The sequence below is a fragment of the Callorhinus ursinus genome, unplaced genomic scaffold, assembly GCF_003265705.2.
Source record: "Callorhinus ursinus isolate GAN/ISIS: 27379988/994484 unplaced genomic scaffold, GSC_fseal_2.0 scaffold13, whole genome shotgun sequence".
In the NCBI taxonomy this organism is placed as follows: Eukaryota; Metazoa; Chordata; class Mammalia; order Carnivora; family Otariidae; genus Callorhinus; species Callorhinus ursinus.
In genome coordinates, this window is record NW_027397075.1 from 21,448,636 (window position 1) to 21,466,534 (window position 17,899).

The window sequence follows — 17,899 nt, forward strand, 5'->3', positions numbered from 1 at the left end:
ATATCGATGGGTCTTGTTTTTTTTATCTAATCTGATAGCCTGTGTCTTTTGATTGGGGCATTTAGCCCATTTACATTCAGGGTAACTATTGAAAGATAGGAGTTTAGTGCCATTGTATTGCCTGTAAGGTGACTGTTACTGTATATTGTCTGTGTTCCTTTCTGGTCTATGTTGCTTTTAGGCCCTCTCTTTGCTTAGAGGACTCCTTTCAATATTTCTTGGAGGGCTGGTTTTGTGTTTGCAAATTCCTTTAGTTTTTGTTTGTCCTGGAAGCTTTTTATCTCTCCTTCTATTTTCAATGACAGCCTAGCTGGATATAGTATTCTTGGCTGCATATTTTTCTTGTTTAGTGCTCTGAATATATCATTCCAGTGCTTTCTGGCCTGCCAGGTCTCTGTGGATAGGTCTGTTGCCAATCTAATGTTTCTACCATTGTAGGTTACAGATGTCTTGTCCCGAGCTGCTTTCAGGATTTTCTCTTTGTCTCTGAGACTCCTAAGTTTTACTATTAGATGTTGGGGTGTTGACCTATTTTTATTGATTTTGAGGAGGGGGTTCTCTGTGCCTCCTGGATTTTGATGCCTGTTTCCTTACCCAAATTAGGGAAGTTCTCTGTTATAATTTGCTCCAATATACCTTCTTCTTCTTTCTTCTTCTTCTGGGATCCCAATTATTCTAATGTTGTTTCGTCTTATGGTATCACTTATCTCTTGAAATCTGCCCTCGTCATCCAGTAGTTGTTTTTCTTTTTCTCAGCTTCTTTTTCATCATTTGGTCCTCTATATCACTAATTCTCTCTTCTGCCTCATTTATCCTAGCAATTAGAGCCTCCATTTTTTATTGCATCTCATTAATAGCATTTTTTATTTTGACTTGGTTAGATTTTAGTTCTTTTATTTCTCCAGAAAGGTTTCTCTAATAACTTTCATGCTTTTTTCAAGCCCAGCTAGTATCTTTAAAATCGTCATTCTGAACTCTAGTTTCGACATCTTACTAATGTCCGTATTGAGTGGGTCCCAGGCAGTGGTACTGCTTCTTGTTCTTTTTTTTGAGGTGATTTTTTCCATCTTGTCATTTTGTCCAGAGGAGAATAGATGAATGAGAGAACAAAATGCTAACAAGGTAACAACATCCCCAGAAAATATACACTAAACAAATCAGAAAAGACCTGAGACCAGGAGGAAAGAAAGGGAAAGAAAGAAAAGAAAAGATAAACAAACAATAACAAAACAAAACAAAACAGAACATGATCAAATATGATCAGGCTGGTGCATAGATTGGTGCCACACACTAGATTTTGGGTGTATTTTGGTCTGTTAGAGAAAGTGCCTCCCAAAACTTTAAGGAAAGAAAAACATATATGTACAAAAATAAGCGTTAATACAATGAAGGGATGGAATATGACTGTAAAGATGAAAATTATAAGATTTTATAAAAGGAATTGATAAGGTAAGGAGTCGGTTGAAAAAAGAAGAGAATTTTTAAAAAAAGGGGATGGGGAGAATGCGATCAGGCAGAAGACTAGAACAAAGCCATACACACTAGAGATTTAGGGTATATTTTGATCTGTTAGAAGAAACTGTATCCCAAAATTTTAAAGAGAGAACACACACACACACACACACACACACACACACACACACACACACACATATATACACATATATACACCAAAAATAAGGGTAACTACTATGAAGGGATAGAATACAATTCTAAAACTGAAAAATAAAAAATAAAAAACATTTTTTAAAAAAGGAATTGATAAGATGTTCGTTGAAAAAGGGAAAAAGAAAAATTAAAAAAAAAACAAGACAGTTAAAAAAATTAACTTTGAAAGACTAAGGAATCATGGGGGAAAAGCCATGAATTCTATGTGCAATATTCCCCTAGCACTGGAGTTCTGCCATTCTCATTGATTGGTAAACTTGGTCTTGGCTGGCTGTTCTTGCTGATCTTCTGGGGAAGGGGCCTGTTGCTGTGGTTCTCAGATGTCTTTGCTGGAGGCAGAATTGCCCTACCCTTGCTGGGTCCGGGCTAAGTAAATCTGCTCGGGTTTGCTCTTGGGAGCTTTTGTTCCTGTAAGCTTTCCGTAATGCTTTGGAGGACGGGAGTGAAAATGGCGGCCTCCCAATCTCCACCCTGGAGGAGCTGAGAACTTGGGGCCCCACTCTTCAGTGAGCTCCCAGAGAAAAGCAATCACTCCTGTCTCCCCAGCCTCCTGCCGCACTCCGTGCTCTCCTGGCCTGTGACCGAACGTTTCTATCTCTGGCACACGACCTCGTGTGGAATCTCCAAACCCAGCAGATCCCTGCAGTGTACTCCCATGCTGCTCCTCCTGCGGAGGAAGGGGAGTCTCCCCGGATCTGCCACTTGTTGGGTCCCTGCTGGAGGAGCAGTGGCCCGACTGTGCTGCAGATCACGGTTTATGGCAATCCCGAGCTGAGAGCCCACGCCTCGGCTCCATCTCTACAGCTGGCTTCTCCGCTCTGATACCTGGGAGCTCTGGCGCACTCAGGCACCCCCGGCATTTCTGTGGCCCCGAGGGTCCTGAGACCACAGTGTCCCAGCGAGGGTTCCACCCCCGCTTAGCCACTGGAGCGAGGTCCCTCAGCAGAGCTGACTTCTAAAAGTTCTGATTTTGTGCTCCGTGGCTCTATCACTTGCCAGAAGCAGCCGACGGAGGCCCCCTCCCCCGTCATCTATCTTACTGAATATCGCTTTGGATTCCCTTCTCCGCACGTCCTACCTTTCAGAAAGTCATTGCTTTTCTGTTCAGAGAGTAGCTATTTTTTTCTTTGATCTCCTATTGAATTCGTAGGTGTTCAGAGTGTTTTGATCCCTATCTAGCTGAATTCCTGCGACCAGACAAAATCCAGGTCTCCTACTCCTCCGCCATCTTGCTCCTCTCCCCTAGCCCATTTACATTTAAAGGAATTACTGATAGGTAGGTAGAAGCATACCTCTGAGATACTGCAGTTTCATTTCCAGACTATTGCAGTAAATTGAATATCACAGTAAAGTGTATCACATGAATTTTTTGTTTCCCAGTGTATATAAAAATTGTTTAGAATATGCTATAGTTTATTAAGTGTGCAATAGCATTGTCTAAAAACTGTACATACCGTAATCTTAAAAATATTGTGAGTAATGTTAACCATCATGTGAGCTTTCAGCAAGTTATATTTGCTGATCACAGAGTACTGTAACAAATATAATAATGATGAACATATTTGAAATATGAGAATTACCAAAATATGACACAGAGACATGAAATGAGCAAAAGATTGGGAAAATGGTGTTGACAGACTTTCTTGATGCAGAGTTGCCAAAACCCATCAATTTGAAAAAAAAAAAAGGCACCATCTGCAAAGTACAATAAAGTGAAGCACAATAATATGAAGTATGGTTTTACTTACTGTCATTTTGTTAACTGTATTCTGGCTGGTTTGTAATTTTCTGTGTGTTTCTTTCTTCTTCTCTGCTCTCCTTTGTGGTTTGATGACTTTCTTTTGTGGTATGCTTAGATTCTTTCTTCTTTATCTTTTGTGTATCTACTATAGGTTTTTGCTTTGTGGTTACCATGAGGCTTACATACAAAAAGTTGTAAGAAGTCTATTTTAAGTAGACAATAACATGTTTGATCACAGTCTAAAGCTGTACATTTTTACTCACCCTTTGCACATTGTTTTTAATGTCACATTTTACCCCTTTTTATCTTGTGCATCCCTAAACAAATTATTGCAGTTATATTTTACCATTTTAGTGTTTTAACCTTCACACTAGTTTTATAAGTAATTAATCCACTACCTTTAATATATATCTTTTCATAGAGATTTATTCTTTCATGTTGTCGTTACTAATTAGCTCCCATCCAGCTTTTTTTCAGCATGAAAAGTTACTTTTGCATTTCTTGTGAGGCTACTTTAGTGATGATAAACTCCTTTAGCTTTTGCTTATCTGGAAAACTATTTCTTCTTCAATTCTGTATGAAAACTTTGCTGCATAGAGTATTCTTGTATGGAAGTTTTTTTCTTTCAGCACTTTGAATATCTTGTGCCACTCCTTTCTGGCCTACAATATTTCTGCTGAAAAATCTACTGATAGCCTTTTGGGGTTTCCCTTGTATGTAACAAAAGTTTTTTTTTTTTAAAGATTGTATTTACTTGAGAGACAGAGCAAGAGCACACGTGTGCATGAGAGTGAGCATGAGTGTGGGGAGGGACAGGGGAAGAGGGAGAAGCAGGCTCCCCCCTGCGCAGGGAGCCTGACATGGGGCTCAATCCCAGGACCCTGAGATCATGACCTGAGCAGAAGGCAGATGCTTAACCAACTGAGCCACACAGACGCCCCTTTTGCTGCTTTTAAGAAATCTCCTTGTGCATTAACTTTTGACATTTAAATTATAATTTAAATAATTTGGGTTCATCTTATTTGTAACTCTCTGGGATTCCTGGATCTAGATGTCTGTTCCCTTCCCCAAGTTAGGAAAGTTTTCAATCATTATTTCTTAAGAAATTTTTCTGCTCTTTTCACTCTTCTCCTTTTGGGGCCCTATAATGTGAATGTTAGTCCACTTGATGTTATTCTATAAATGCCTTAAGATATGTTTACTTTTTTCTGCTTTTTTCTTTTTAGTGCTCTGTTTGGGTGACTTCCACTGCTCCATCTTCAGGTTCACAGATCCTTTCTTCTGCCTTAACTAGTCTGTTGTTGAACCCTGTAGTGTACTTTTCAGTTCAGTTATTATATCCTTCAGCTCTGTGACTTCTACTTGGCATCTTCTTATACTTTTTATCTCTTGGTTGAAGTTCTTACCGTGTTCGTCCATTCTTCTCCTGAGTTCAGTGAGCATCTTTATGACCATTACTTTGAACTCTTTATTAGGTAAATTACTTATCTCCATTTCATTGAGGTTTTTTTCTGAGCTTTTATCTTATTCTCGTTTGGAAAATATTCCTCTGTTTCTACTATTTCCTTGACTCTCTTGTGTTCATTTTTATGCATTAAATAAAATAACCACCTCTCTTAGTCTTGAAGGAGTGGCCTTGTGTAAAAGATGAGCCTTATCATTTAACCTTGCCCTAGCTCTTGGTTGTCCTTCAAAACTCTGTGATTGTCCAAGCAGCCTATTTTATTTTTAATAACTCCCAGTAGATGAGGATGTGCCAAGTCCTGCCATTGTCCTAAAGGGAAGATCTCAGTCAGCACCTAGATTCATGTTGAGTGGAAGCTAGACACTCAAGCAGCAGCTTTTAAAGTATACAAATATATACAGTCCTATGGGACTACAAGTGTAAGCCATGGCCACCAGAGCCAGGCAATCTGGAGGTATCCTGTGGGCAGCAGTTACAAAGACCAGGCTCTAGACAAATGCATAAGGTCCTTTATAGGAGATACTGGAAAGCTGTGGTGAGGCAGAGGGAAAGCACAGAGATGGCCTCCACCAGTTTATGTTCCCTGAGAGCACCTTCACAGGTTCCTGGATGTGTGTCAACCTGAATCCTGTCCCTCATGCTAAAGCTCCAGGAAAAGCAAATAGGTAGAGAAATATTGTTTAAAATGCTTTCCATTAAGATTTATTAACTATTTAATCCCTAAAGTATCTTCTGTACACTCAATATTTTCTTTTTCTGAATATCACTTGCAAGCAACCTGCAAAGCCACCCGTTTTACCATCTACTCGCTTGCATTTGTCTACCTCCTTTGTTGAGAATCAAACTCTGACTCCCAATTTTCATTTCTGTAATGACATAACTCCATTATTTTGGTTACATGACACATTTCTGTCACCTCTATAAAAATGATAAAGGAACAGCAGAGATCAAACAGATTCCTAGGGGGTGCCTGGCTGGCTCAGTTGGTGGAGCATGCAACTCTTGATCTCAGGGTTGTGAATCTGAGCCCCATGTTGGGTGTAGAGACTACTTAGAAAAAAGGAAATTTTTAAAATGACTAATAAAATGGTCAATATACAGCAAAGCTGTATAAAAAACAAAGATGAAATATATAAATAAATGATATTAAAGAAATTAACTATAAATGACAGTTTAACTGTTAAGTACAGATTTAATAAGAAATGGATAGCAATGAATTTAAAAACAAATGACATTGTAAAAGAAAATATAGTTTATATAGATTCCTTTTGACTGATTCTGAATAATGTAAATACAATGATATATATATACATAGAATATAACTGTAAACTGATACAATTACTTTGTAAAATCTTTGGCACCATCAACTAAAGCTGAACATGTGCATATACCCTACAACTTACCAATTCCACTCCCAACAGAAATGCATATATATGTTAAGCAGACGATAGGTAGTAAAATGTTCATAGTAGACTACCAAGTCCAGTAGCCCACTAATCATAGTAGGCTTAAAAAGACTAAAAATGGAAACCACCTAATTGCTTATCTACAGTAAAATGATGCATATATTATGGTATGTTAATTCAAAGGAAGAGTATATAGCACTGAAACTAAACTGCAGCTACATGAAACAAGAGAGGATTAGTCAACTCTACCCACAGGAAAGAAGAGAGTTCAGAAATTGACACATCTATATATGGAAAAAAAGTATAATACCTGAAAAATAATAGAAAAACAGTAAGTTGTTTAATAGGTGGTGGTTCACTATGTGGAGAAAGTAATGTGAATGCATACTTTATATTATATACAAATGGACCCCAGATGGATTTATGACCTATATTTGAAAGGTCAGGATATAACACACCTAAAAGAAAAAATAGGAGAAATACCCAACTCTGGGTAGGAAAAGATTTTTCATAAGACTCCAAAAAAGTAGAAAGTATGAGGTCAAAAAGCATGTGTGTATGTGTGTGTGTATGTGGGGGGGTGGTTTGGCTCAACAAAAGTCAGCTTTTTCTTAAAAAATAAAATATTCACAGACAACAGTAATGGTTAGATGAGTAGATGAGAGACAAGAAAATGAAATATTTAAAACCAACATTCAACTAATATAGAGGGTGGAATGTATACAGCACTCTGTAATCAACAAGAAAAGGGCACAAAATTAAATGGAAAATGGGCAAAAGTTATGATCAGGCAATTCAGAAGAGAAACCTGCATAAATATGGGAAGAGATGCTCAAAATCACTAGTCATCAGATAGCTGAAAGTAATGACAGTGATAAGCTATTACACATAGTAATAAAATTGGTAATAAAAAAGTAGAAAATTAGGGGCGCTTGGGTAGCTCAGTCGTTAAGCATCTGCCTTCGGCTCAGGTCATGATCCCAGGGTCCTGGGATCGAGCCCCGCATCGGGCTCTCTGCTCCAAAGGAAGCCTGCTTCTCCCTTTCTCACTCCCCCTGCTTGTGTTCCCTCTCTTGCTGTCTCTCTCTCTCTAATAAATAAATAAAATCTTAAAAAAAAATTAAAAAATAAAATAAATAAAATTCACTAATACCAAACTTTGGTGAAGATTTGCACTAGGTGACAGTAGAAACTGTGATTGCCATTCAAGAGCAATCATGCAGAATTTAGTTAAATCAGGCATCTGCTCTCCCTATATCCCAGCTGAAAAATTATTGCACAGACCCATAAAAAGGACATGTAAAAGGGCATTCATCACAATGTTGTTTGCAGTGATAGAAAGCCATGTGTCCATCACTGGGGGGCTGTACAAATAAAACACGCACATACTAGTAAGCAGGCAGCATTAAGAAGTGAAGTAGACAAAGTATTGAATAAAAAAAGTAATATAGAGAATGAAGTCTACAGCTTCAGTGACCATTCATCCCAGTTTGTGGAGGCAGTTGCAATTCATATCTGTTGTCCCAGCATAAAAATTAATAGCACTATCTTTCATTTTCAATAGTTTATGCAATATATTATATGGCCACCCTATCTGTAAATATTAAATCACAAAAACACTCAAAACCATACTACTTATGTTTGCTACATATATATTTAAGGACATTTATTGGCAAGGGGATTATATTAGGATGATAGATGAGACAAAGGAAATGAAATAAAAATAAATGATAACTGTGCTATAATTGAGTATAAAATACTGCTCTCTGCTTTAAGGTAGATAATAATACTATAGTTTGAAAAAATTACACACTTACAGTACTTCTGGTACTAAAAATGTGGTAGTTTGGGCTGTTAGTGGAATACCTGTGGAGGAAAAGTTCAAATATAAATATTAAAACTAATTTCTCCTCCAAATAAGAGGGATTCTATAGTAAACCCAGAAGTAGATGTAAGTCTGGAGAGAAGTTTTGTATAGGACAGAGGTGATAATAAATGGAGCTGGAAAATGGATCTCGATTCATAAGGAGAAAGAAATAATCACAGTCCTACCTTAGATCATTTAAGAAAAGCAACTCCATTGGGATAAGAAATGTCAAAAACATTAATACTCTTAGTAGAAAATTTAGATAAATGTCTCTTAGACGTTGGGGAAAGGAAGAATTATTTAAATAAGACATCTACCCTGAATTCTCCAACCCCCAAAAAGCTAACAATAAAAAATCATTACATCAAATTTAAGAAATTTTGTCCTTTAAAAGAACAGCTTACTAAGAAATAAAATTCAAGGAGCATGTGACTTTACCATGGGAAACAATAACATCTTTGTCTTCACTAAATTCTCATTGGAAATTTAGGGAAGAGAAAGAAATTTATCATTATGACTAGGGGTTGGCAAGCTATGGTCAAATTCCACCCCTAAATAGATTTTCTTTGACACACAGCCACACCCATTGGTTTACTACTGTTGGGGGTGTGCATTCCCCTACCATGGCAGAGTTGGGTAGTTAAAACATAGACTGTATCACCTGAAAAGCCTGAAATATTTACTACCTGGCCCTTACAGAAAGCTTGATGACCTCTGGTGTACAACATAAAGTTTATGAAGTCCCTGAATTCACAGGCCATTCTTAATAATATCCCTTCTCCTTATTTATTGACCCATTGCTTGCTAGGCATGTTCTGGGAGCTAAATATATCTTTGCATTCAAGCCTCACAACAACCCCATGAGACAGGTTTTCTTTTCTTCACTTTATAGAGAAAATAGAAGCTTACAAAGTTGTCAGAATGCTACCTTTTTGCTTTTTCTCACTACTTCACTGACCCTTTCCAAGGCTACTCTTAACTGTTCGATGCCCCCAACCATCCAATGAGGTGCCCTAGATCCCTTTCCTCTGAAATCTCTATAATAGTTTGATTGATTGTCGGTATTCTTACATCCTAATGTTAGAGGGTAATAGTTATAGCAAAACCTCCGCTGAACGGAATATTCACAGATTATTATTTTTCTGGTTAATTATCTGTATTTTAACCTATGCTGAAAATCTTTCTAAAATATTTCGATTCACTTTCCAATCCAGCAGTTACTAAATACTGAACAAAAATCACACTCGCACTGAGGATTTCTCAGAACTGTTAAATCCTTCACTCCCTAAATCAAATCACAGAACCAACTCCCATTCCTTATGCAGGAATTACATCCCCTTACATTTGTACAGTGCTTACATTTTATAAAGCACTTTGTCATAAATCTTTCATACATCTGCCTCACATACACCATCAACTACCTAGTTATCCTACAAAAGTGCCCTCACCCCCTGCCTCCACTCCCCAGTGGCGACTTTTGGGCTCTCATTTGGTCCTCTCCTCTCTGGCAAAACAAGAGTGCAGCAGGAGGAAAGGAGTTTATGGGTGGGTTCGCAGGGGCTCAGCTGTCCACAGGACAGCGACACGAAGTTACCCAGACCCTGGAGGAGCAAAGCCCTAAACCTGCTCCTTCATTCTCCGCCCTCATCCATCGAAAATTCTCGGAAGGCGGCGGCGGGGCGCAGGTGCTGGACGCGGGGAGCTCGGGCTCCAGGCGGTGGTCTGCGGGGGCGGGTGGGTCAGGACGCGGAGGCACCGGGGGCGCGGTCCCAGGGGCGACCCCCGCCCGGTGCCCTGGGGCGCCAGTGGCCTGTCTCTACCTCCACACGGCCAAGCCGCAGCAGCTCAGCCACGACAGCAGCACCGCCACTCCCTGCACTGACATGGCGCCCGGACAGCGTCCGCCCAACGGCCCAGGCCGCGCCCGCCCTGGCCTCGCGCGCTCACGGGGGTCGCCGGCGGACCCGAGTAGGAGGTGCTGGGGGCCGGGCGCCCCGGGGGTGGGTGGGGTTGGCCTCCCCGCCCGCGCGGGCTAGTGCGTGTACGCATGCGTGCCAGCGCGCGCCGCTACCTGGCTCCCTGGGAACCTCGCAGTTGGTCGGAGTCGAAAATGTAAACCAGACTTGAGGAAAGGCAGAAATCATGCTGTTTTGGAGTGAAATAGCAAAACCACTTCGGAAAATCCCAGGTGACTGAACGAAGGTGAAGCTTTTAAGTTACGGTATCTTTTAGCCCAAATTTTCGTCCTGACTGTATATAAGTACTGCGATAACAAATACGTATCTGGTAGTGCTTTCCAGTGTGAGGCATTCCATAAATGGTTTTTTAAATTCAACGGAAATGAACAGTAACGTGTACTTATTGAGCACCTACTTTATGCCCAACACCTTGCGCACTTGAGTACAAAGAAATATGACAGCTTTCTGATTTACAAAGGGGTTTGTAATCTTGTGGTAAAGCCAAGATAAACAAATACCAAAATTGTCACATAGTATTATAATTTATATGTTTATTTGATGGTAGACCAAATAATCTGAATCTTTGAGTGCTGCAAACTATTATCTGTACTCCTCTTTATGTCATCAGGGCCCAGTACCATCATAGTTTGTAATAGGTCCTCTATGCTTACTGACGAATCATTGAGTAAAACTAGTATCATACTAAAATACGCTCTAGGACCATTAGAGAACGTGATTGTGTGTATATGATGTATATGTAGTAGACCTTGCATTTAATGTGATTCTAATCCCAGGTTTTTCCGAAGCAACTTTATATCGGAATTAGATACCATAGTTAATTTGTGTTGCCGCAGTAGGTACAGTTTACTCCAGAATCTAGTTGCAACTGAAACACGAAGAGTAATGGAATATACAAAAAAAAGGGTCTGGGCTCTGGACTGTCTCGGTACCAACTCAGCCTGCACTAGAGCAAGTTAACTGAGTTTTAAATACTGTAATATAAGGGTAAGATAGTATTACTTACCTTATATGGTTGGGGGATTTAAAAGATCTAAGTGTATCACAGTATTTGGCACAAACTATACATCACTATTGCCCTCCTCCTCTCTGAGCCCCTGTTACTAATGTATAAAATGAGAAGGGTTAGAACTTGAGCTCTAGATTTTCAGTTCTAATGTCCTCTATTGCTCTACTTTGGCGTATGCCCTTTTCGATCCCGGTTCCATCTCTGTTCTTATTTGTAGACCTTTAGTTCCCAATTACGTTTCCATTCCATCGCATTTGTATTTTGGAATTCTACCCTCTGTATTTCGCACACGTTATCTCATCCCTTAATAAAGGCAAGTCGTTAAAAAACAAAACGCCTTCAGAGGCTGAGACCCTGTAGACGGCAAACAGCATGGCACCAGAAAACGTCGCCTCGGCCCAGAGCGTTGCATGCCGGGAGTTGTAGTCCGACGCTCGAGCACGCACCTCCGCGCCTCTCCGGTTTGAAAAGCGGGAGAAGGGCGGGTAGGCGGGGCGTTGAGGCGAAGCGCGCTGGAGGCCCCGCCCCCGCCCCCTTCCGCTCGCGGGGCTCGCCCTGGGGTGGTGCGCCAGGCTGCGGAAGGGGCGTGGCGTCGGTCCCGGGTGGCGGCGGTTGCCGCCACCGGGGCCTCTTCCTGCGGGCGGTGCTGCTGCGGCCTGCCTGCGCGGGGCAGTCATGGTCGCCCCTTGAGTGGGCTGTGGAGGAGAGCGGGGCGGGGCCTGGCTGGAGGGTGGTGGCCCGGCGGGGGCGGGGGCGGGGCCGGCCTCTGGCTCCTTTTTCCTCCGCATGTGGCTGGCGGCCGCAGAGCAGTTCAGTTCGCGCACTACTCGCCGCCCGCGTCTCTTTCGGGCTCTCCTCGCGTCACTGGAGCCATGGCGTTCGCCGAGACCAACCCGGCGGCATCCTCCCTGCCCAACGGCGACTGTGGCCGCCCCGGGGTGCGGCCCGGAGGGAACCGGGTGACGGTGGTGCTGGGCGCGCAGTGGGGCGACGAAGGCAAAGGGAAGGTGGTGGATCTGCTGGCGCAGGACGCCGACATCGTGTGCCGCTGCCAGGTGAGGCAACCGGGATCTGATGGGAAGCCGGGCCCGAGAGCCCGGGCGCGGAACCCGGATCCGTCGTCCCAAAGAAGGTGTCACCTTGAGGTTCTCTCCTGCTTGGAGCTGCGGCGACGTGGAGAAATGGCGGGAGGTCAGAGACCCCTGACCTGAGGTCTTGGGCTGAGGGGTTGCGGTGGCGCTGGAGGAAAACCAGGGTTGACCCGGAGTCTTTGAGGGATGCGCGATGCCTGGGGAGTTGCAGTTTTCCGTCTGGGGGCCAGTATCCAGCCCCAAGCTTGGGGCCGGGGTGGGGGCGGGATACGGTTTGAGTTTGAGGAGCTGCTGCCCGAGGCCTGCTCCCGACTCCTGGCGGAGACCCCACGCGGGCATAACCCCCTCCCCCATCGCGCGCCCACCCGCCCACCCAGCGAGACCGAGTGGGAATGGATTGTTCCGAAGCGCCCGAAAACCCACTCGCCACTTCCCCACCTTCAGGCCCCCAGCGTTCAGACCTTTGCCTCCTCCGGTCCACTTTGTTGACACGAGAACCCACCTCCGGGCTTTGGACGGTTAATGGCCCCGGTTTTTGACTCCGTACCCCGCGTATTAATATTAAGGGTAGATTATTTTTACTTGTTGGTCCCAGAGGAAAGAATCCCAGCTCTTTTGCGAGTGAGGCAAGTAAATACGTGGATGTCAAATCTGGTATTTAGAAATATTTACATTGTTACGCTCACATGGAAAGTGAACTTTCGGGAAATGGATTGGTAATGTACTTCCTACCGGGAGACACGTGGTTTTCAGTGTAAGCTTTCTTCCTATTTGTCGCTTGCTTTGAAGCAGCCTCTAGGCTACGCCTTTGTAAAGGCTCTTAGGTAACTATTGCCAATTTCAAAATTCGAAATAGTTGAGCAATAACCACTTTCAAAACAAATTGTAATATATCTGAAACTGTTTACCTTGGAAGAGGATTTCTTCTTCACGAACATGGCACAATATGATGATGCCATGCTGTATATGTTCTAACAAGTTAGTAGGCCCGCTTCATTGAAAGCTTTCCACCTGAAACTGATTATCATTCTGAGCACGCAGAAACAAGGTAATCACAAGTACAGAAAATGCTAAATGCAGAGATTCTGATTTGTCTTATTTTTTGCATGCAGAAACACCCTGCCCATTCCTTAGCTAAGATAGGTGTTGCCTCTTAGTATTACCCCTAGCACCCCCACCACCTCTCCCCACCTTGGGGGTGCTCTGGGGACACACCTTAATACCTTACTCCGAAGCGTGTTTCCACTGAAGTCCTGCCCTACACTGCCTAAGGAGCTGCTCCGCAAGCCAGTTTTCACCTTACTTTTGCCTTAAAATCAGATCTGGCCGTGCTATAGGGAAAGAAGTACGAGAATACCCAACTCTTGCTGAGTAGAAAGGGAGAGGGGCTGGTCCTGTTTGACCCCTTCCATGTCGTTCCTGACCTCTTCCTTTCCCAGAAATAGTAATACTTAGGCTGAGTTACATTATGGGTTATAAGAAGTTGTGGGAAATGTAACGATCAATAGCATTTATTCTAAAAGATTCTCGATTTTAGTATTTCTTTGAAAAGTAGTAGAATTTGTTTGCAGATTGGAGAAGGTGTTAGTATGTTATCGTGAACATCCTCTTGAAGAAGGTCATGGACCAATCTCATCTGATGCCCTTGGAAAGCCTAGAGAGAAGTGATTGAGAAGGAGCCAAGTTTGGCTTTAAACTGTTACCTGAAGATAGAGGAGGAACATGTGAATGAAAGTTAGGCAGACTTTCCTCTTCTGTAAACTTTGACTTTCTGCACACTTTATATAATTCTAAAATCTTCATATTCTAGTGCCTTTTAAGAACTCATCATTAGAAGGATTCCTACTAGTTTTGTTAGTGGAAGTAGACACAGGATGAAGAGATTGAAGGATCTCTCTTGTGATTCACCTTGGTAACTTTATATTAATTGGCCAGCTCTAGCAAGCTGACTTCTCCTTAATGAATTTCTCCTGACTTATAAAACTGAAGACTATGGAATGCTGAAATTCTTAGTGTGTGTAGAGCGCTGGGAAAGTCAGCATTAGAAAAGACATTTTAAGCTTGAATTGCCTTGTTTGATGATTTAAGTTCTGTGTATTACTGAAAATAGGTACTTTGTTAGAGCTTAATATGTGTTTTTGGTCATATTCATGCCCCAAACTCAAATTTTATGCAGATTTTCTCTAGAAGTGGTATACACATAATGTGTCCATAGTTTAACAATGGACTCATAAGAAATTTTTTCCAAAATAAAGTTTTTAAAAGAAAAACTGGTATTGTATTTAACTATATATATATATTTTTAATTATTGTTATGTTAATCACCATTTAACTGTATATTTTAATATATCAAATGCCTTTTGGAAAGAATAGATGCAAAGCCAGTGGCATTTTCATCATCGGTGCACTTAAGGCCTATATTTCAGATTCAGGATTTATATGCAGTTATTTATAATTTGGTAAATTCTCTAGATCCAAAAATATGTGTGTAGAACTTACATCAAAGGACTACCACTAGAAACATCTTAATTTCAAATTGATGTCTTTTAAGTAAAAGAAGTATAGGACCAACTCCAGGCCTAGTTCATTTATCCAACAATCACGTAATGAGGATCTACAAGTGATACTATTAGGGGAACTGCTTGGCCCCAGAATTAAGCTGAAAAGGGCAGGGATTGTGCCCAAAAGGAGCTTACAGTCTACTGGACAACAGCTACATAAGCAAGTATTGACAGGGTGGGGGTGGAGAGGGTACTAGTTTTTCAAAGGGTTAAGGTATGGGCAGAGAAAGGCCCCATTCTGGCAGCATAAAAGTAGTTGTCTCCCCCACTAGGCCAAATCCTCCAAAATAAACTGTTATATTTTATTTATTTTGTTGAGTAGAAACTACAGAGATTTTAACTGTTGCACTTTCTACTACTTTTTTTTTTTTTTTTTTTGCCACTTTCTGCTACTTCTTAAGCAAGGGCTTTTCTCCTGGAAAGCAAGCAAGGTAGTTTTGGAAGTTGCCTGTGATTGGGAATAGCTAGAACAGTATTTCCTTTCTTGGTGTTTCCCTCCCCCACCCCCGCCCCCAGGATTTTAAAGTTAATATAAAGAAAATATTAACTAAAATTAATTTTAAAGGGAAAGTCTATCCTGTCACTTGTTATATATATAAAAGCTTGCTATGAAGTAAATATAATGAAAAAAATGTTAATTTGTGTCTAGATGCTGGCATCCACAGAAGGCTCTGAAACCAGCTATTACTAAGTCAAAAAAAAATAAAATAAATAAAAGCTCTAACAGCAGCAAACAGAGACTTTCTCCTTGGAATAATCAGAAAAACTGAGAGCTAATTTAAAAGGGATAGCTAAAGTGTTATGTAATGCCTTGACTTTATACAGCTAAAATTACCTCCCAGACCACTTCCCATAATTTGGAAGATGGTAGAGAATTAGTGTTTAAGGTAAACCATTCTTCCAGATTTATAATAATTGCCGTTTCTGTACCCCCTGACTATAAGTTTTTTTTTTTATATATAGTTCATAGTATTTCCCAAGTACATAAGTGTATACCAGTGTGTGGTGTACTTGGTTAGATCTTGCTTTCTTGGATTACTGTGTTTTCCCTGCTAGAAGTTTTCTCAAAAAGAGGACTTAATTCTTTTTTATTGTTGTTTTCCATAGCACCAAATACTCGATGAGGCAGAGAGGAAGTAAATACTCAGCAAATATTTATTAGGTGACTGGATCACCTCTAGAAATTTCTTTGAAACCAGTAGTTTAACCCTTTCCTGTAACTTATTTTAACATCTTCCTGGACAGGTTAACTGACTGATGGCATGAATTTAAGGTGGAATCCCCAGCATTTGTTGGATTAATATTTGTTACTTGGTATTTTAACTAGTATTTACTATATTGTACCATTATGTTCATGGGCTTTAATAGTTTATACTAAAGTTTTATCTCTTGTATCTGTTTAAAAATAGATAACTGATATTTGTATCTTTTTTTGTGTGTATTTCCTCAGCATCTTTTAGTTGAATGCCATGTAATTCTAGTAAATAGTTTTTGTCTGCTGAGGGCAGTAGATCTGAAAGTTTAGTTAATGAGGATGTCCCAAGTTGTTCACTATTTAAGCCTGTTCTGTTGATAGACATAATATATAAATCCTGTCATTTGTATATAATAGTAGAGTAGTATATAAGTGTATGTAATATATAATTTATTAAAAACATCTCTACTTTTGAGGCATAAATTTTTTAAAAATGAGATCATCTCAGTGGTGTATGATCAATATTATTTTGTCTCTTTAGTTTTGGTGGGAATGGGTAGATTAGTTGGGTAATTTTAAGTTACCTTTAGAACAAACTTTAAAGGAAGGGTTTTATTAGAAATATTTTTTGAAAATCTGCTATTTCAGTGTGTTTTTAAGAAAATGTCTTTATAAATGTAATGATTAGGTGAATTTTTAATCAAGGATTTGTAAAGAGCTGCATCACACATCATTGGTTTATGCATTTTTTGGTTGCATGTCTGATTTTCCCATCTATGACCCTGGTTTAGTAAGTGTGTATATTAGATTTAGGTACCTAGAGTCTAAAAGCTTTGTGATTAGGACCTAAGAACCTCCAAAACTTTTGATCATGTGTATTTATCTGTGTGAAGCTGGAAGGTAACTATAATAACGTAAGGTAAAGTGGGTATCTTAAGCCTTTAAAAAAGATAACTGCAGTGTGCTTGGATGCCTTTGCTAAAAAGAAATTCGGATACCCTGTATGTTTTCTCTTTCTATCTACTGTGTCTGGTTACTGTTGAATAGTTTAATTGATCAACTTACTGATAGTAACTTAACCTGTTCTACTTTGAAATCACAAGCTAATTGCAATTATACGACTTTTCATAAAAGAAAAGTCATCCTTGGGGCACCTGGGTGGCTCAGTCAGTTAAGCATCTGCCTTGGGCTCAGGTCATGATCCCAGGGTCCTCGGGCTCCGTGCTCAGCAGGGAGTCTGCTTTTCCCTCTCCCTCTGCCCACCGCGCCCCGCCCCCGTTCTCTCTCTCTCGCTCTTTCAAATAAATAAATAAATAAGTAAATAAATAAAATCTTAAAAAAAGAACAGTCATCCTTGTTGCTGTGGATTAACAAGTGTTTTAGTTTTGGCGAATAGTGAAATGTTTCACTTGGAAAGACAGACACAGGTCTTTACTAAGAAACCAGCACAGGTAATAAGCATTGTCTCAAAACATTGTTAGGTTTCTAAGATGCTTGAAGACTCTAGGCAAGAAACAGGGACCCTTTTTTGTGGTTGCTGAAATAGTTCTGAGGCATGGGGTCTGAGGTCTTGCTGCTCTGTGCTGTAACCCAGGGCAGTCAGTGTTCTTGATGGATATTCACTTAGAGCTCTGTGATTATAATACAGTGTTCATGTATTCAGAGCAGAAAGGACAAAGAGAAGACACACAGACCATTTTAGAGGCCTAAGTGGCCTGAGAAAGCCTCCGGGCTGTGTGCATGAGATTGTTAGCCCGGAACTCTTGGGTCTCTACTGTTGCTGGTACAGAGGCCATTGTTTGAGGTTTATAGCACTGCAGGAGGCCGTGGACCCCTCTTTACCTCCTCGAACACAGCAGGAACTTGGGGTGGGGCGGGGCGGGCAGTGTAGTTTGGGGAAGAGGAAGACCTAATAGCAAA

The 17,899-nt window shown here is 40.9% G+C and overlaps 2 protein-coding genes across 2 annotated transcripts in view; one reads left to right on the forward strand and one right to left on the reverse strand.

Annotated features, from left to right (window-relative positions):
* The window catches only part of CATSPERE (catsper channel auxiliary subunit epsilon), a 163,190-nt gene extending 153,132 nt beyond the window's left edge, over positions 1-10,058 (reverse strand). Inside the window, exons 1-2 of the mRNA XM_025878056.2 lie at positions 9,968-10,058; positions 8,098-8,146 (exon numbers count right to left, since the gene is read on the reverse strand). Coding sequence (XP_025733841.1) covers positions 8,098-8,146; positions 9,968-10,032 — 114 coding nt within the window. The 5' untranslated portion in view covers positions 10,033-10,058. The remainder of the gene's footprint in view (positions 1-8,097; positions 8,147-9,967) is intronic.
* A 1,824-nt stretch (positions 10,059-11,882) lies between these two features.
* Positions 11,883-17,899, forward strand: part of ADSS2 (adenylosuccinate synthase 2) — a 34,345-nt gene continuing 28,328 nt past the window's right edge. The window contains exon 1 of the mRNA XM_025877526.2: positions 11,883-12,187. Within this exon, the coding sequence (XP_025733311.1) occupies positions 12,005-12,187 (183 nt within the window). The 5' untranslated portion in view covers positions 11,883-12,004. The remainder of the gene's footprint in view (positions 12,188-17,899) is intronic.